At 44.2% G+C, this 20,032-nt stretch overlaps 1 protein-coding gene across 5 annotated transcripts in view; it reads left to right on the forward strand.

Moving 5' to 3' along the window:
* Positions 1-4,398: 4,398 nt before the first annotated feature.
* BMP2K (BMP2 inducible kinase) overlaps positions 4,399-20,032 on the forward strand; it is a 50,352-nt gene continuing 34,718 nt past the window's right edge. For 4 of the 5 annotated variants that reach the window (XM_048303797.1, XM_048303800.1, XM_048303798.1 and 1 more), the window contains exon 1: positions 4,399-4,807. In XM_048303797.1, coding sequence (XP_048159754.1) covers positions 4,660-4,807 — 148 coding nt within the window. In that variant the 5' untranslated portion in view covers positions 4,399-4,659. Of the gene's footprint in view, positions 4,808-12,936; positions 13,084-20,032 lie in introns of those variants that run through there. The other variant, XM_048303802.1, reaches the window with a different exon arrangement.

The following is a 20,032-nucleotide window of genomic DNA, read 5'->3' on the forward strand; positions in this document are numbered from 1 at the left end:
GATTCCAGTTTTTTACTTTGTTTTTTATTCCCCCCACGTCAACATATTTTCCATGCCAAGATGTTTCACAACATACCAAACTCTTTCTGCAATTTTGTATATATAATTAAGCAAAGCAAAAGCGCCTTTCATTACTACTCCTGCCTTTGAGATGTGGAGCTGGGATATGACTTCATCCTAGAAAAAATGCAAACCCGAACCCAAACCAGTTGTCTCCTGGGGTTTTCTTAGCTTTTAGCTCATCATAAACATTTTGTGTGGTTTCAGTAACCGTGCCTAAACCAGACCGCATCAGGGTCAGCAGTCCAAAACTAAGACACAGGATTTACTGAGATAGAAAGATTGTACAGCCACTTAAATGTGTAAAATGATGTTTCTCACGGCTGTCAGGGGACCAGAAGCAAAACAGGCAACAATGAAGTGATAAGAGGGGAAAATGAAGTACAAGAGCTTATTGGGCAAACCCACTCTCTGACAGTGCTTTGTTCACACCGACTGAATTATTACAAAATAGAAAATAACCCACATACTCAGTTAAGACAAAAAAATCAATTTAGTGCAGTAATTGCTGAACACTTGAGAGCCTCTATTACCAATTTCTTTCAAAGTTCTAATACAAAAAGAACATATTTCTATAAAGTTAGAATTTATTTTGTTTCTAACACTCAGTTTGAGTAACTGGAATGAAAACAGTTTATTCAGAAGCAGCAAGAGACACTTCCAAAACAACACCCACATAAAGGAAGTTTTCTACTTCTCTTTTGCCTTAATACATACTTTCTGTAAGGGACTTTAAACATTTCTGCAGGAAGTTGCTTTATCCTCATGGGATTGATTTAAAACCAATTTATGTATTGTATAGAGGAAAGAGTTATGAGTAGGGAGAGATGTGAGGAAAGAAATGCTTGATGAACGGTAATCAAGGTGCCGGCATTTGAACTATTCAGCAGTTTAAAGACGATTAAACCATCACGTTTCACACTCCAAGTGCACATGAAATATCTGGTGTTTCATGTCCAAGCAGTGTTCTCAGCTAGAGCTTTCCTCCGTAACTCTTTAAAGGTTTTACAGCGGTGTAGCTAAACACTGCACTGATTTTATAGATGAGAACGTTCTTCATACATGGAGGTGAGTCAGTCTACTCAAAGCTCTCTTACTCTGCTCCCAGGGGCAGGACACCTGTCTGAGTTCTGAGGTGAGGCAGGTGCTCAAGGCTGCCTGTGGGCCAGGAGTCAGGCGGAACCCAGATTTCCAGTGCTCAGAAATAAAGTCATGGATAAACTCTCTGACACCAGCAGTGGCTCTCACAGTCTGGACATGGAGAACAACACAGTTACTGCTGTATTAAAAACCCCTCTAGACATGCTCTTGTGACACTAGCTGGGACAGAACCTTCAAGATGTGTGCTATGTGCTGAACAGAGCCAGGAAGTGGATCATTTATATGCCATATAGATCTGCCATTACACAACTATTTGAGAAGCAGGAACATATCCGCATTTTAGACCCCAAGCAATAAAAGGAAGGAAGAAGCAAAATGTTCCAATATTGTGATGGAGACATACACAGCAGGTGACTGAGACTTTGTTTTCATGCACTGAAAGTTCAGTGTTGGCTCCACTATCATATTATTGGGGTTTGGTTTTTTGTTTTTCTATTTTTTTTTTTTTTTAAATGAAAGCTAAGTATCTCCTATGAATTCATGATTCATCAAGTTGAAGGTTTAAGAAAAAAAATATTACATAGGCCATCATCCCCACCCCGAATGATCACTGATATTCTGGCCTCAGTGCAGCCTCTGCATTATGATTCCCCATTTTCTCCACCTTTGTAGCTGATCTCTCCTCACTTCAGGATTTGTATTTCTGATTTTCTTTTCTTTGTCACCAGATTTTTCTTCAGACCATCTACTGTTTTACATCAATCAGAAAATAACTGCTTGTGAGTACTTTCAAGGTATTAAAATTTGTTTTGTTTTTTAAATAGTGCAAACACCTTTCTGATCTGTTTGTCACACTGCCAAGCATGTGTTGCATTAAATAGGTGAGGTTTGCTGCACACTTTGCAGCTGCAGGAGACCAAAGCATCCCTGCTCTGCCTGAACCAAAGGAAAGCAAGGTTTACTTTGGGTTTCACACCTTCAGTGAAAGACAGCTCACAACTCTTCCTTTCTGGAAATTAATAGAGCTTCCAGAAATGTCAAAATGTTGTTCTGCCCAGGGGAGGATTTAAATCAAAGAGAGGGGGCTTATTCACATACTTAAAGTTAGCACTCAGTTACCTGCTTGGAGGGTCAGGCCTGTGTTTTTAAGTGAGTTGTCAAAATCCTCTCTATTATCAAACTTCCTTGACCTACACTTAAATAAAAGGGACTCCTTAACATGAAGACATGCTGGCATCTCACAAGAAAAGGCTATTTGGTGCTGAGACTGAGGTGAAATGTGCTGTGGAACACTGTAAGGGAGCAGTGGCATGGCTCCTGGAGATTCCTGACAGGAGACCAGCCAGCCCTGCAGCCACTACATGCTCACAAGTGCAGCTCAGTGTGCACCACGGACATACGTATTTTCCAGCTATGCCCAGCAGCTGACCTCTGTGTTCTCCAGGATGCCAAGACAGAGATTAGCAGCGTTAATCCCAGTGTAACAAGAGGGCTTATTTTGTCCAGCCTATAAATAACTCCAGCGATAATTCAACCTCTTACTTTAAAAAGAACAAGAACACGTGGGTGGGGATGGGGACCCCAAAGCCAAAAACACCTTACCAGGTAACCTAAAAGCCAGTCATACTCTCAAAGTCACAGTGGCTTTTAGCAAACACATTATTTTTACTGAGGACCAGCAAAATCATAGCAGTCAGTGGCACTAAACATACATGCTCTTAACCTAGCTGCATTTTTTCTCAAAGATATCACTAAATATCTAAGAGGCATAGGCATATCTCACTGTAGGAATGCCCTCATTAACACAACGCTGCTGCTCGTGCCGTCCCTCTCACAGAACTCTGTTCCTTTCATCTGCACTGAAAATACCTTTCTCTCCCAAGGAAAACTGCAAATTAATCTCTGTATGCTGTTGAAAAACTGATGTGCTGTTACTGAAAGGATAGCAGCGACTTCAGAAAGAGGACTGCTCATGCAAACAGCTTATCAGTGCTTTGCATATGTGACAGGTTGTCCCTTCAATACAGAAACATTATCATTTTCTCACCGACTAAGAGTGCGGCAATATGATTAAGTTGAAACTAATTTAGTTACTGAAACATCATCCCAAAGATTTGCACTTTGGACCTCTCCAAAGTTTTTACTGAACCAATGGGTGTAAGTGATATCCATCCAAAACCTACGTGTTCAGTGGGAAAGGCTGTGTTATTAAACTACCACTGTCAATGCCAAAAATCCAGCTTTGTTCATTCTGATGAGTGACTGATAGAAGCTGATAGAACTTACCAGTTTTGGTCTTATTGTACGTTTTCATTTGGTAAGGAGAAAAAACAACACACAAGTACCACATTTCTTATTTGCATGGGGGGACTCCCAAGGTGTGAAACCAGCCTGTGTTCGCAAATTCCCTGATTTGTTTTGTCAATGTCTATAGGGAAACTGTACCTGGTCAGTACACTTCAACAGTGGGGAAATGTACATTTTAAATTTCATTGCTGATGGTCTCCTGTCCAGATCCATCCTTTTACCCCTTCTTTTCAGTCAGTTACCTTCAAACCTCGGCATAAAGTGTACGTGGAGACACACCACTGAAATTCATACTTGTCACCAACGCTTTTCACACATACTTTCCAGAAGAATAGATTTTTAGGTTAGGTTTGTGAGGGACCTCTGGAGATCATCCAGTCCAACCCCCCTGCCAAGGCAGGGTCACCTCGAGCAGGTGACACAGGAAGCATCCAGGTGAGTTTGGAATGCCTCGAGAGAAGGAGACTCCACCATCACCCTGGCGTTTCCTTTCTGGAAGCACTCCACAGACCCAAGAGGCTCCATAGCCCTCGGCGCGCAGAGCCATTTTTACCACCGCGATCATTACCACACCGTCTCCACACCGCATTGCTCCCCGCAGACTCCTTTCCGAGGACCCCTCTCGCTCCGGGCTAGGTCGGTGAAGCACGATCGGCGCGGTGAGGGCGGCGATAAGCCAGGCTGGGGGGCGGGCTGCGGTGTGTGTGTCCCGCCGGGCGCCTCCCCCTCAGCGCCTCCCGCCATTTCCCCTCAGGGCGCGCGCGGCGCCCCAAGCGCGGGAAACCACGGGGGGGGCCCCGTGAGGGAGGGGCGGGGGGGCGGTCTCGCGCCGCGCCTCGCTCCCGCGGCACGTGCCGGGCCGGCCGCACTTCCGGCCGGGCGGGAGCCTCTGCGAAGGGCGGGGCCGCGCTTGCGCCGTGAGGCCGCGCGCCGGCGGGGCGGCTGCTCCCGGCACAGCGCGCGGCGTCCCCTCAGCCGCCCCGGCCGCCGGGGGCTGCGGCTGCTGCGTCCTCCTCCTCCTCCTTCTCCTCCTTCTCCTCCTCCTTCTCCTTCTTCCTCTTCCTCCTCCCCTTCAGGAGCCGGCAGCGGGCGACGAGGAGCGGTTGCTGCGGCCGGCATGTGAAGCGGGGCACTCCCTCGCCGCCGCTTGCCTCCGGTTCCTCCCCGGTTCTTCCTGGGGCTCCGCTCGCCATGAAGAAGTTTTCTCGCATGCCCAAGTCCGAGGGGAGCGGCGGCGGCGGCGGGACGGCGTGCTGTGGCTCCGGGAGCGGCGTGGCCCTGGGCAGGGCGCTGGCGGTGGGGCGGTACCAGGTGACCCCCGAGGAGCCGCTGGCCGAAGGTAAGAACGGGCCGGGGGCGGCGGGGACGGGCCGGAGCTGGGCCCTCCCGGCCCCGCGGAGCCGCTCACCCGCGGGGAGCCGGTTGCGGGGCTTTGGGCTGTGCTGCTTCGGCCGCTGCCCGGGCCAGTGGCTCGTTAGGGCGCTCGGAGTTCCCCGCCTCGCTGCCCTGGGTAAATGAGGTGCGATGAGGTGTCACCGGCGCCTCTGTCAGCCTGTGTCAGGCTTTTGCCAGCTGCTCCGGAAGAAAAAAAACCCCAACAAAATAAAAATCATGGTCTGCCTTGGGGTAAGGCAGCAGATTGGTGTCACGGTCACGAGTGGAGGTGCAGTGCTGGTAGCTTGTGCTGTAGAGCGTCCCCCCTCGCTGCAGGATCCTCGACTTGTGCTTCTTGTGGTGAACTTGCACTTTGTGTCGTCGGACTTCCACTGGGACCGAAGGAAGAATTGTGTGAATTTTTGTAGCCGTAGGATTGGCTGGACTTTCTTAGTTGTACTGCTTCACTAGGTGCTGGCATGGGACACCATCAAAACAGCCATTTTTGAGTTTTGCTTTGTGTGTGTGAAACAGTGTGGTGTTCATCTCCCAGAGCTGGTAACTGGTGTGATGTGTAAAGTGTTATTCACTTCCCAGGTCACTGAGCTTAGTGCTAGTCCTCTATATTTCATAGTTACTGAATATTTGCAATACACTGGTTTGGATGTTGTGGGTAAAATAATTCGTCTCCGTCACTTTTGTCTGTCACTTACGCTTAGACTATGTGTAAATATATTTATGCATAAATATATTAGTAAACTTTCACTGATTATGTGCGTTCCTTGGGGGAGATTTAAGATGTGGTTTTAACAAGTGCATGCAGATAACATTACTAATTGGAATTGGAACATACAAGTGGCACTTGCATTTTCCTTTCTGTCTGGAAACGATTTTTATAGAAAAGTGGATTTGGTGCTCAGTATTTAGAATGCAGTATTTTGTATTTGGGGTGTGAAGACGGTGTCAGGGATTAGCGAACTTCATACCTGTTTGCCTAAAGTCTGAATGGTTCTTGCTGAGAACTACTTCCAAGTCATTATGGTCGTTTCTTGGCAGGGCTGGTGGTAGGCTAGAGACTTAAAAGAAAAAAAAAAAAAAGACAATAGGATCTTGGACAAATTGGGGAAGTAACACAGAAAACGTATGTAGGGGAAAGGAGAGAAATTGTGTAGTGCTTTTTTCGACCTAACACATCATTAAAAGTTTTCTATTAATGTCCTGTGTTAAGAGTCACTAGAGATGATGTTTTTTTTCCTTTCTGTAGCTGGCAGAAACAAATTGATAGCCCTTAAGGGCTCGGGGGCAGGGGAAGTCCACATTTTAACATGTGACTGTTGTTTGAATTAGCTTCCTACTTTTGAGTCTGAAAGAAGTTTTCTACCGCTGTTTTTCTTCAGCTTTTGTGTGGTCTCTTAAATATGGATGCTTAGGACGAGAACTGATAAGGGTTGGGGCAGTTCAAATCTGCTGCATCTTGAGAAAAGTCTCCAAACCACCACTAGAGCGGGTCAGCAGGGAGGACCCAAAGGGGCCTGAAGGATAAGAAAATAACAGGTGGCACAACTGCAGGGTTGGGGAAGTAGGGACGTGAGGGAGGACGGGCCAGTCTCTCACAGTTCCTCTGCCTGTCGGGGAGCAGCTGGGCTGTAGCAGGGTGTGTGCATGGAGCAGGTGTGTGCCCCGTGCTGCCGGGGGGAACGGCACTGTGGCTGAGTGCCCAGGTGGCACTTGGGTGCTCCTAACTGACACAAGGGTTTATGGATCAAGAGATAGATTTTTATCCAGGAATAACTTGTTGACAATCGATCCCTTGCCTCAGTAACAATAGTAATAATTGTGTGTTACTGCTGTTATCTTAGTCATATTGCTAGCTGTAATTAATGCTGAACACTTTACAAATTCCCTGCTTAATAATCTTCCTCTTGCAAGGGGAGAGGAGAAAACTTTTTTTTTCCTATCCTCTTTGCACAAGGATTGGAAATTTCTTTCCAATTTTACTGAGGGTCTTAAACTTGTCAGGTGGTTCCTATTACTCAGTGCTGATGAAATAGCATTTAAGATGCTGATATCCAAGTTAGTGCTTATGTTATGAAGCATTAATGATACGTTAAGTTAATGAATCTAATGAACCTAACAAATCTATTTAAGAGGAGATATCCAGTGTTCTGTTAGCAGTGCTGGGGTATATTGTATTTTTATTAGCTATTAGAATGAATAGCATTATATGTCTGTTTTATGCCAGCAGCTTAACCCCCACTCTCTTTCCAGATTTTGCTCTGAGTAGTCTTAGGAAGGCAGCTCCTGGCTTTTTAGAGGATTGAGGCTCCTGGTAACTAGACGAGAGGTGGCAGTGATGTCAAAAAGGTTGTAATGACCTTCCTGGGCTGCAGTGATGGACCTTTGGGCAGGTTTCCCATGTTGATACAGGTGTTGTCCTCAAGATACTTTTCTGTTGTCCGTGACAAAATGGTTTTATTGCAGTGTTCTAAAGGCACAAGTGTGGAGCATTATAATCCAGTTGTTTTAAATAAAGTATAATGCCATCTAAAGGAAATGCATCCTTTTGACTAAAGAAGGTATAGAGTTTAAGAGCTGTAGTTACTAGGCTGTTAGATGGTTTATTTTGTTCTAAATATGGCTATTCTGTGGTGTCTTCTTTGCCTTGACCTAGTGGTCAGTATGCTGTTGGATGGAGTCACATGTTTTTACTTTTTATTTCTCAGAGATGGGGGGAAAAAGCAGTTAATTTGGTTTAAGGTTTGATGTAGAAAATGAATTCCTGTCTATTTTGAGGGCAAGGTAGAAATATGTGGAATAAATGACTGATACAGAGTAAAAGCCTTGTTTTTCTGTCTTTTTGTTGAACCAGAGTATTTGCAATGCAGCTGAAGTTTGGAAAGTGAGATCTAATAAGAATATGGGGAGTTCTCTGTTGAAACTTACAGATGGTGCATGGGCAACTCCATATTGAAAAAGACTTTACAGTTCAGAAATTGCAGCAAACTGGAAGTGGCCAAGTATGAAACATCCTTTTAAATTGATCTCAAATATCAATACAGTTTATGTTATGAAGAGTGAAAAGGAAAGTGAAAATTAGCAAGTTCCCAAAATATTTTTGTCTTACATGGGGAGGAGATTAAAAAAAGTTGTGGTTTGACACATTGATATACTTAGTTGTTTGTCTTTACTTAGACTTCAGTAAGTCTTTTTTGCTTAAGAACTGCAGTAAAAGTGATTTTTCTGCATACTCTAAAGGTAGGCATTGGGAGATGGTCATTTGTCTTACTGTTTTGATTGCTTGGCAGGGCTTGAGATGTTTAAACTGAGTAAATAAACAAAGACTTTACCAGGTTCTAAGTTGTCTTTGTACCATGAGCAGACCAAAGAGGTTATGGTAAGTTGTAATTGAGCATATGAGTATGTTTTTAACAAGTGCAGATGAAGCAAGAAAGAGACAATTACAGCTGTTAAAAAAAAAGGCCAGTGGACTCTGCAGCTTCCTTCTCAAACTTGACTGGCTTGGTTTGGAAGCTGATTTGTGGACAGGGAAAGACGGTCATCATCTGCTTTTTGTTTTCATTCAGAATTGGTTAATGGAGTTGTGGGGCATATGCTGTTGCATCTTACAAAAATAAAACAGTGCTGCGTAGGGTTCCCCCCACAGCAGTTCACCCTCTTGCCAGCCCGTGCATTGCTGAGGAGCGTGGAGGTGAGATGCCAGGCACTTAGAAGGAGAATTGGGTAGTTCTGTGTGCCCCTTGCTCCCAGAGGTATCCAAAGGGGATGTAAAGTAGCTCTTCAGCTCTGGACAGGAAAGAGTGAACATGACACATGGCTGCTCTTGTGCTGTGACTTTGCTTTGCCCTGGTATATGTGGAAAGAAGTTGTGTGATAGTGGGTACACTGGTTTATTTTTTTTGTCCAGGCTGATAAAGCAGCAAGTCCGGAGCTGTGTGGTGTTGAGCCTCTGCTGCTGTAGCTTAGGAGGCTGTTGCTCTTAAAAGTGACCTTGTGTCTAGGACTAGAGAGGCAGGGGAAAAGCCACTCAAGTGGTGTAAAGTTCATTAGTTAGGTGCTTCATTAAGTACTTATAAGTTCATTAGTTAATATTTGTATAATAGACTTTGCTTTGTTTAGTAAATGTGGTGGTTAAAGCATAGTTTTCTCAGCAGCCTCTCAGTGGGGAGAAAAAGTGAAAAAAGCTTTATAAAAATGGACATGACATGTTCTCTTTTATCATTCATCTTACAGTGCAACCTCCTGGAGTCATCTGGCGAAACAGTTGTACAGCCCCAGCCCACTTGGCAGGTTTAGGGGAACGTAGTTTGATTCCTTCTGGGTGGTGTGCAGAGAGACAACCAAATTCTCAGGAGGTTCAATAACAAACTGGTCATTAACCCACAGACAGTCAGTGGCTTTCTCCCCGTTCACCCTCTCTGGGGGTCAGCTTGACTTTCTCCCGGAGAAAACCTTTCAACAGGTCTGGGGTACCACAGGCCATGGGTCAGTCACTGCCATTTTGGGTAAGGACATGGGTCAGTCACAGCCATTTTGGTGTGGATCAGAGGCTGACAGAGCCTCAAGGGGACGGGAGGGAGCAGTGGCCACCCCACCTATGCAGAGCTCACCGTGTTATCCCACACACTTCCCACCTGGTTGTTTTGAGCCAGTCAACCATTCCTGCAGTCTCTTAGGCCAGTGAAGGAATGAGCTTCTTGTGAGCTCTACTGTGCTACTTTGATTGTGTGCAGTCTTTGCAAGTTCTTGATAACTCTTAGGATTTGGTTTGCCTCTTACATTCATACTGTTTTAGTCAAGGCCTAAGAAAAATGTCACCTTAATGGAGAGGAATCAGGTCCTGTTTTGTGAGCTCTTGTGCTGTGTGTTGGAGATAGTTATGCTGTTTATTTAAGGTCTTCCAAATCTCTCCTGAAATTAGGGTAGTCTTGAAAGTTCTGTTGTGTTTTTTGTTTTTTCTGCCTTATGTCTCAGCAATAGCAGTTCAGTTTGTAATCCAAATAAACAAACTTTGTGTTGTGCATAAGGTTCTCTTTGCTTTTGTTAACGCCCACCTCAATTAACCTCTCATACCATCATTTTTGGTCCCTAGAGCAAGGTATTGTGAGGATTTGCAGCTCCAGTAGCTGCTATAAATTCAGAAGCAGGCTGCTCTACAGCCGACACTGCTTCATCTCCTGTCAAGGTGGGGCTTGTTTGTTGTGCTTTGTTCTGGAGAGGTAAATAGAGAGAGGATCCGTTGTAATGGATCTGTGATCTTTAGTACTTCCAAGTGTTTCCACGAGGTGTGGCCCCAGTTTTTAACTCTGGGAGAGCTTATTTCTGTGGCAGATGTTATGGATATACCTAGTGCAGGGTTACTTCTGTTGTGATTGTGGTGTGCTAGTCTTCTCCTATGAGGCAAGCTGACATGTACAGTACCGGTCTTCATTAAATTGGTTATTATATGTGACTTGCTGCTCTGCAGAAGCTGCTGTTTTATTTTCAGTTGTAACCTAGTTCAGTTGTTCAGGTGGATTATGAGCTGGAAGGCCGTCTGGAAAGCTAACTTGTGGAATTTGAGTTGGGTTTAGTCATGTCGATTTTTTTTCCAGAGTGTAACATTTCTGAATCTGTTTGCACATGACTATGAAGGTCAAGCCTGTTATTCTGTCTCAAACAGTTTTGCTTTGTTAATATCGGAGTAGCAGATACAGCTTGTTCCAGTTCAAGATATAAGGAAGAAAAAGCAGAGTGAGTACTTGAAGCTGACTTTTTTTTTGGCTCAAAGTATAATACCATACACGTGAAGCTCTTGTGCACTCCCCAAAATAGTCACGGCTGCCTTACATCAAGTATATCTGCAGACTGGCAGGTGCTGAGATCCCAGACCAGCTTTTGGCTTCTGGCTGGTGAAAGATGGGGAGCCTGTGCTGTCGTGCATGAGGATTTTCTTGGGACTTCTCAAGCCTCATGAAGGTAGCTCACAGCATGAAAAAAGAGCGTTGTTTGGCTAGTGCAGGATGTAGCCGTGTTCTGTGTAATGAGCAGGTGAACCAAAGGCAGTTTGGGGATTTGTATGTGATCCTTGTCTTACACCAATGTGCAGGTAAGGGTCTATTTTCATACAAGGTAGTGCACAGAATCAAAGCTCTAACTCAGTTCAGTTAGTGACACATCTGGTGTGCTGACCACTGTGGTGGCGCTTGGGCAGAGCAGTTGCTCTTGCTGTGCTCTCCAGAGCTCTCGTGTGCCTCTGGGACATGGGTGGAGAAATGAACAGGTTGGGAAACATCTGTAAGCTGACAAAGGCATCTATTGTACAGCTAGGGCCAAGTCCAGCTCTTAGGACACGTGGTCTAATGCTCTTTGATTATCCAGTTATTAGTCCTTGCATGCCCTGTGGACACGCCTTCCTGCATTGTGTGTACATGGATGTAACATGTTACACTTCTGTTAACTGCACACAGTTATGTTCTTTCTCAAGGATGTTATCCCTTTAATTTTTGTGTGGCCAGAAGTAGTTAAATGAAGAGGAAGTACTTGGGAACCTAGTAATTCTGAGCTAAGTTTTCAGGCTAGTGGCCAAGAGTCAGATGGTTACAGGAGAAGGAACTTGATTTGTTGCAGTATTGTGTTAATATCACACACAAACTTAGGCCATCTTTCCTTTGCCAAATTTTGAAGAAAGACAGATGTGCCAATGCACGTGCCATCTACTTGCCTTTTTCCTTGCAGATGCATTTTGGTAAAGTGTGCTGATGTTACAGTAGTCGTCAGGGGAGGGTATATGTACAGGTGTGCTGCAGGAGGAAGCTCCTGGGCCCCCTCACAGGGTAAGGCAGCATGGAAAAATGGAGATTATGTTAGCTGTGTCTGAGAAGGACATTGCGTAGCTTTAAAAGAAGCTGTGCAGGATCTTAATGTGGTTTTTTTTGGTGTGTGTTACTGGTTTAACTGAAAATTTATTTTTTCTTTTTTTGTTAAATATCAGTGTTTTGCATGTCAGCATGGAAAAGAAAAATTGTTGTCTGAAAGCAGTAGAATTCATTTTCAGACACATGTTAACTAGGAACCGGTAACTGTGGGAAGAGGATACATATTTCTCTGGGCTGTTGTTAGTGTAGTAGTAGAGCTGTCAGTCAGTAACCCGTATGTTACCCACAGGGAAGGGTTCCTGTGGCTCTGTGCCTAGAGAACTGAGGTTAACACCTCAGGGACGGGGATGGGGCTCAGCATCTAGCGTGCAGCGCAGTCACAGGCCCGCTTGGCTTTTGCAACAGGGAAGAATGAGCATGTTGTATTGCATAAGCATGTTAACTGGGTGAGCTCAGCTGCCCTTCCAGCTGTGGATGTTGGTTGGCTCTGTAAATGGGCACACGTGCTCTTTGATGGGTGTTTCACTTGCAGCTGAGTAGATCTCGACTCTGGTTCAGAGGGAAGGTGTTGGAGGTGCTCATTTAGGTTGTGCTGCTTGTCTCTGGCATTGCTTGGGTTTGCAGTGTTTTGTTTGTCTTCATTCTCCTAATTCCTTAACCTTGTGCTATATTTTACTTGCTGTAGCTATTTTTTGCCTCTGTAATATTCTGGCTAAGCAGGCTGCCACAGTCGAAGGAGTTGGTGTTTGTAAGCAGAGCTGTGTTAACTGACGCTATGAATGCTCTGTGCCTGCCAAAGGGCAGAGTGTGAGAGTTGGGTGACAGCTTGGGGACTAACCCAGAACACAGGCAGGGTCAATCACTTGCCTGATTGTAACTCGATTGCTTCAGATGCTGTCCTTTTCCTAAGAAACTGTTGGACTCGCAAGCATCTATTGTGAAATGGAAGGTTTTCCTCATTTGTGTGCATAAGCTTAATTTAAAAGCTGTCAATATCCTGGATGAACAGTTGCTTGCTGATGTGTTTGGGATATTTGCCTATTAGGGGTACCTGGAGCTGGCAGTCTGAGAGTAGTTTGCAGGTCCCAGCGGTGCTGAGCAGCAGTGCACCAGTGCAGGTCACGTCATCTCTGGTCTGTTGTCGCGCTGCAGCAGAGTCGGCTTGTCCTGTGTTTTCTCCTCCAGCCGATGGAGACACGCGATGAGCACCAAACCCCTGCTCTGCTCCAAGGAGAGGGTCTGTGTTTCTCTGCATCACTGTCTAGCTGCTGACAAGAAAGGAGCATGAATTCCTCTGTTCCTGCTTTCCTGGTTGTCTTGGGAGTGGATTTCAGGCTCTTTGAGTGTTTGTTTCCTGGTTAAGAAGGTAGGAATGTTTCCCTTCCTCTCCACATTCACATATTCTTTGCTCTTGCTTGTCTAGGTTGGTTACTTTTTTCTAGTTCCAGTGGGATGTCTTGGATATGGGTGGGTTCATCTGTGAAACTGGGTCTCTGAACAGTGGCAGGGTGGAGGAAAATAGAAAAGTGAAGGTTGCCAACTGGAAAAAAACCACAAACAAAAAACTTTGATCCTATGGCACTGTGTTAATGAAATAGGGATTACTTCTTTTGGTTTGATAGCAGAAAACATGCTGCTTTGTCCTTGAGCAGCAGGAACCCAAGTGTTAAAGCACTCTTGTCGAGAGAAACTGAAAATTGGCAGACTTGGAGTGTTCTCCCTGTAAAAGCAGGAGAGTCTTCCCTTAGCCTTGCTGGTCATTAGGTCTGCTTTGCTTCTGAGGCTAGTGGTGAAAGTACTGAAGAAATGATTATAGAGACTCAAGTGAGAGTGAGCACCTCTGAGCAGTCTTTATGTTGCTCTTCAAGAGATGTCAAAGCTGGTATTGCTGTGAAGAGCATCGCATCGCTCTTGGGAGTCATTACTCCACAGATGGAGAAACAAACATGAAGGGATTTGCCCCGAGTCATACGAGTCTGCACAAGAGATACAGGTAGAGTATGGAACATGCTGGCTCTGTGATGGGTTCTTCCTCATCCCTTCCGTAACATGCTGTGCCTTAATTGCCACACACAAAACTAAGATAGGAATTCTGATGTTACAGGGCTTGAGGAAATTTTATTCAGAGGCATGTATTTGCTGGGCTTCCTTCCAAACTTGCACATTATTTTAATGGATGAATTTGTTCCTGTGGTGCCTAGAAGCTTCAATAAGCAAGTCTCTACCAATTAGGTACCAAAACACAGGGATGGTCCAGTTCCTGGTTTATTTCAGTTCTGTTGAACTGACTCATTTTTTAGAAGTTGTTACTCAGGCTGTGATTTTTATCTGTGTGTCTTGTCTTTCAGTAGCAGTTGTAATGAGTAATTGTTGCAGCGTTTTGCCTCTTATGAAACAAAAAAGTAGCTTTGGAAGTCAGTGATTAATATGACATTTTCTTATGTTCTTTTGCAATTCTTGCAGGTTGAAAAACTGAATGTGCTTTTATTTAGAGAAATGGTTGCTAAACAATTTTTTTCTTGTTCTGGATAATTAACTTGTATATAACTACAAAAGTGGTGCAGAGCAAATAGATCATTAGAGAATGTGAGGCACTAAATTTTACTCTTTTGACATGTATGTGTAAGAACCTGACCTGAATACAATGTGCGTTCATGAGACTAGAATAGGAAGAGTGAATGAAATTTAGTGTGTCAGCGTTAGACATGGGATCAGTTCTGGTTTGTGCATGATGTGCAGGAAAATGAATCGTTTGGAAAAAAGCAAATGAAATAATTGCATCCTTTGAGCCTTGCTGTGTCTCCGTGGAGTTCAGTAGCACAGTCTGCATCTATAGAGTTGAGACCTTCAACTTGAGGTGAGTTTAGATGGATTATCACTTGGCTTTTACTTCATGAGAACTTGTGGAAGCAGCAGGAGGGGTATTTGATCCCAGGAGGAGCTATCCAAAGGCTTCTTAGGCAGTCTGAAGATAGAAAAGAAAGCTTATATGATTTTGGCAACTCAAAAGGAAGCAGTGTGCTGCATCTAATTTGGTTTAGTCTCGTAGTCTTCAAGTTCCTTCAGCCTTGGTGTGACTTTGCAGTATTATCCTCTCATCTTTGTGCATTCTTGAAAGACTTGATTTCTCCATTAAACATTTTATGCCTTTCTTATGACTTGCTGTTTTGTTAAACTGACATCAAATTGTGTAGCTGCATTTTTAAGAGGAGGCTTTTGCTTGAGGACATCTGTGAGTTTAGATGGTAGTTGGATCCTAACACTTTAATTTTCTGAGACTTGCCCAAACCCACCAGTTTCCAGAGCAGTCCATTTAATAAACAACTGCCTTGTTCTGAGTTACCACCGTTGACTGGCTCCTTCTTGAAACACAGGAGGTGTATGAGAGATATTAAATGATTTTGATAATCTTGACTCTGATATTTCAAATCCTATTGCCATTGCAGCATAGCTTATTTAAAATTATCAAGCTGCTTAGACTGCTATGAAATTTCAGTGTATCTTTTAAAATTGTTAAATGTTACATGGTGAAGTTTGGACTCCCAAGCACAGAAGTGCTACAAAGTCTTAAGAGATGCTTTGTATTCAAAGGTATTCAGCATGTACCAGATAGAGGTTCAAGAACTGCCTGTCCCCCCCATGTGGGTGCCAAGGAAGTATTATTGCCTAAAATTGTTTATAATTCTGTTGGTGTAAGCAGGTTGGATCTCAGATACTGTGCTCTTATTGGTCCCTTGTTCTTATGCCAGGTAAGTCTGTATCTCAGGATACTTCTTTGGTACGCCAGAGTTTAAACATACACCAGTATTTGCAGACAGCTAAAGAATATGAGGTAAGATAATGAAAATCCTTCTTAATTATTCGTATTGAGTATTTTAGCACTAATTCCAGCCAGTCAGTCTAGTTCTGGTCGTGCTCCTGGATGAAATGGTCAGTGACCTACGCTCAGATGTCAAGGTGAGTGACACTGTAGGCTCTTCCTGGCAGTTGAGATGGGCTTCATCTTACTAATTTATATGTGTAAGATGCCTTAGAAAAGGAGGAAACCAGAGAATCTTCCTGTGACATCTGCCTCAGTCTGAAGTGCCGCTGGCGTTACAAATGGCTTGGTTTGTGTCTGCACAGCCTGGTGGCTCTTGTCTTTGTGTGGCAGCCAGAGGTGGCACTGGTCCAGGACGCCGTGAACGAGCCGCTGGGCTGGAGCTGGGCGCTGTGTCTGGGGCCTTGTTCCTGTGCCACGGCAGCTTGGGGGCATTCAGTGCACGGTTAGTCATGGGGGAGGTTGGAGAGCTCTGCTTTGCATTCCTGGCCTTCCACATTGAAATCACGATTAAAGCAGTGATTTCAAGGAAAATGAAAGACCAACTAGAGAGCAAGTACGAGTTTGATCAAGAAAAGGTGTTTGCTTTCTTAACTGGTTGGTAACTGTATGGTATGACAATTGAGATCAGTTCCAGAAAAGTCATGGTGGTTCCATATTGGCTATATAATATCTACCTACTGATTTAACTATTTTGTAACTATATTTGTTTTTTTTTTAATTATACCGGAGCTAAAATGAAGCTTTATTAAAAAAACCATAGCAAATGACATATAAAATTCATCTATAAAACAAAATTAATTCATGCTCCTAACCTCACCATTGTAGAATGGCAAACTCTGTGTTTGTTGAGCCTATATGCACAGATCATGTCATTGTTGTGGTTTTCCAACTCACTCTGTTTTCAGGTCAGAACAAACTACAGCTGGAGCTGGGTTCAGTGAACAAAGACATGAGGTGGGGAAGACATAAAAGATAAAACTGCTGTTCAAAGTTTTTAGGTTTTGGGATTTTTTTTGGTAAACGATGCTAGTGGATGCTCATTGTATGTGTCTTATCAATGTCTTGGATAAGTTCAAAAGCTTTCTCGTGAAAAGCACATATGAGTAAGTAGAGGTTAACATTATTTTTCACAGTCAATAAATTGAACTGTTGGTGATGTGCTGGTCATGTTCTGTGGTCCTTTCCTTATAGACAGGAAGGAAGTATTACTTGACTTAAATACAAGCTTCTGTTAAATATAGTTGTAGAGGTAAATGCATTAGATTTTTTTTTTTTCTAGTGAACAGCAGGAGGTGGTGATGATGTAATACATGAAAGTAGTACAGTGGTTGTGACTAACTCTCAAGCAGCTTCATTAAAGATTGAAATAGAGAGAGGTTTTTGGTCTTTTTCCAGCCGCAGTATGAGAAGGCATAGGCTTTACCCTAAGAAATACAATGTTTTGTCTTGGGTGCATGAGACTTATTCCTTGCAGGGTGTATCAAATGACTGGGTTTTTTGGTTTTGTTTGTTTGTTTTTTTAAAGCATGCATTAAATCAGCTATTTAGTCAATCTGTTTTCAACTTCCTTGGACTTAGACTACTGCAGGAATTGCAAGCATGTTAGGAAATTTATCTGCATTAGGAAATTGGTGCCTTTTGTTTCTCTAGAAGCCAAGTAGCCAAGGCTGTCGTGCAGAAGATGCCATGGAAGCGGTAGTCATGGCTAGCAAGACACCTGGACATGGAGAAGCAGGTGGGGTGATGATGGACTGTACTGAAGGACATGGAGTTCTGTTCTTTTTGCTTTTCGCTAGGCCAGATCTTAAGCATCTCAAGTTTGGCCCCTGGGCATGTCTGGTGCATGGGTGTTATTAAATACAGAAACTTTTCACAAAAGTCTATAGCAGACCTTAATTCAGCTTTCCCAGCTCACTCAGTAACTCAGTTGTCTTGGATGCCCCAAGGCAGTCTCTGGTGCTTCTGTCAGAGCTTTTTTTGAGGTTGGCCTGCAGCTGATGCTGGCAGAACTGGAATCTGAGCATACCTGCCTGTGGCAGGGTAACAGTGCCATTAGCAGAGGTGTGCGTGGCAGACCTGCCTGCTGTGGCTGCATGGTGATGTCCTGCTGGGATGTGATTCACAGCTGCTGTTTTCCCAGCGCTGCCGTAGGAGCGGATGCCGGTTTGAGGAAAACAGTGCTACTTGTCTAAACTAGCCCTGATAGGCAGCTTGTTATATGGTGGGAATTTGTGTGGGCAGTGGGAAAGGGAGCAGTGGTATGTCCCTTGGAATGCATTGTCTGCATGCTTAAAATAAAGTGGAGAAATACTGAACTCTGAAATGTGTGTGTAGAAATTGAGTATTTTAGAAGTGGGGAGCTATTTTTGTTCTTGGTGTGGGGAATGCTGAGCTCTTGAGCTTGGGAGCAACATCTGTCAAATGTTCTTCCGGATGGAGCTGTATCTGAGAGCCTTGTGTTCATGACTGAGGCTCATGGGGTAAGCTTTACTAAAAATATCCATGCACATGTGCACAAAAGCATAGGTGTAAGTGTGCAGAAAGGTGGATGTGCATATATGATCGGTGTTAGTTAATGCTGCCTTTATTCAGCAGGAAGGCCGCTTTCCATTGCTTTCCAGGCAGTGGGCACACCCACAGGTGTTACAGCTTGGCTTGGCAGGTCGTGTATGGCGCCTTCCCAGGCTCTGGAATGCTCACGGCTGGCAGTGACTGGGGCACTGAGGTGGTGGTGTTGGAGCAAGCAGAGTGTGGAAGTGTTCTGTGACGGTGAGCACTGGATGCTCCTCAGCCCACATTCTGGAAGCTGGCGTGTGGCATGAGGTACCCACCAGCTGCTGCAGGAGTTTGTGTTGCACTGCTGGAAAACAGACCTTTAGTAGTAGGGCATCCCCTCATTGTCTCATGCAGAGGTGCTTCAAGAATAGGAAAGCAGAACTGTGGCTTCCTTCTCCAGTGGAATGTGTGACAAAACCTAAACATTTCATCGAAAGTTTTTCATAAGGCTTGAAAAAGACATTGCAAGTTTCTATTAAAAGGTACTCCCTCAACAATCACGCAGTGTTTGGGATCTGATGAGAAATTCAAATGTTTGAATTTCATGTGTTTTTAAAGGTTTTGCTGTCAAAAACAGATAGAAAGCTTTATAGCTTCAAGAATTAAATTAATATTTTCTACACAAAACTCAGGTATTTCTTGTGTATGGTTTTAGCCTGCCACTCCTCCGTGTGCCTGCGATACAGCATCTGTACTGACTGACAGAAGGCAGTGCCTCTGGGAGTAAGGACTGCTGTCCTTGTGGGGACGGGGAAGGTTCTGAGAATTTGTACAAGTGAAACTATCCCAGTAGGATGCCAATGGACATACAGAGTTATGGATGTTGTAGCAGCACACCACAAGAGAAATGGAGCAGCAGGATTGACGAGGGGGCTCTGTGGCACCATAGCAGCATATGAGGGTTCTGGAAGGACTCTTGAGAGCCAGAATGCCTGTGTGTGTTATACAGAACATGAAGATGGGATTGAAAGCAAGCTGCAAGAAACAGCTCTTGGCACGGGTTTGCCTGCAACTCTGGCGGAAAGGAGTTAATGCCAAATGCCTGGTAAAATAGCACGTGGATATATTGATTTATGCTAGTTGAAAAAGGGCCTTTGCCAGTGGTACATACAAAAGTGCATGGAATATGAAGAGCTGTTTTTCTTGAGGCTGTGCTTTTGTTGTGGAGAAGGACTAATTCTTTTTGGAGTTTCTTCTTCATGTCCTTTGCCTTTGGACACTGGTTTCTTTTGTGTCTGAGTACCACATAAGATATAGAGATCAGAGTGGGGCGGGGGGGAGTGGTGTTTGGGTTGGTTTTTTTTTTTTTTTCACCTGGAAGAAAGATGCTTAAAACATTTGATAGGGTCTTACTGCTCTCCGTCATTACGGACTTGCAGTAAGGTTTTATTTGTTCGTATTGCTGGAGCCTGTTTGCAGGGCATTCATGCTTGAACTGGTCTTATTCTGTGTTTTAAGTGGATTCATAGTCCATAAACTGGTTCTCTTCAGTGCATTGGCCTTGCAGCTACAGTGCTTGGAAGGCTGTTCAGTTCTGGGAGGCAGGTCACTTCTGGAGTGGGGTGGCTCTGGCTCCAGGTCAGCCTGGTCTTGAAGATCTGTCTCTGGAATTAACAGGGAGCAGACATGTACAAGTGGCCCGGCATCAAGTGATTCTCAGAGTAAGTTAGCAGTGAAAGTATTGTTAAGTGCAGAAGTTGATTCAGAACACAGGTAAGTGTACTGAAATTTATCATTGTGTGGGAGACTATCTGGAATGCCAAAAAGCCAGACCTGATATTTTAAAGGAAATTAGCATGTGGATGGATAGCCATCTTTTTGCAAAATTGGGGGAAAAGAGGGTTAGCATGGTATGTGTGGGTAGATGGGTCACAGGGAAATAATTGCACTTGAACCTGTTTCTATAGCTTTGTGAAGAGGGACACAAGGCTATCAC

Source organism: Corvus hawaiiensis, chromosome 5, assembly GCF_020740725.1.
Source record: "Corvus hawaiiensis isolate bCorHaw1 chromosome 5, bCorHaw1.pri.cur, whole genome shotgun sequence".
NCBI lineage: Eukaryota > Metazoa > Chordata > Aves > Passeriformes > Corvidae > Corvus > Corvus hawaiiensis.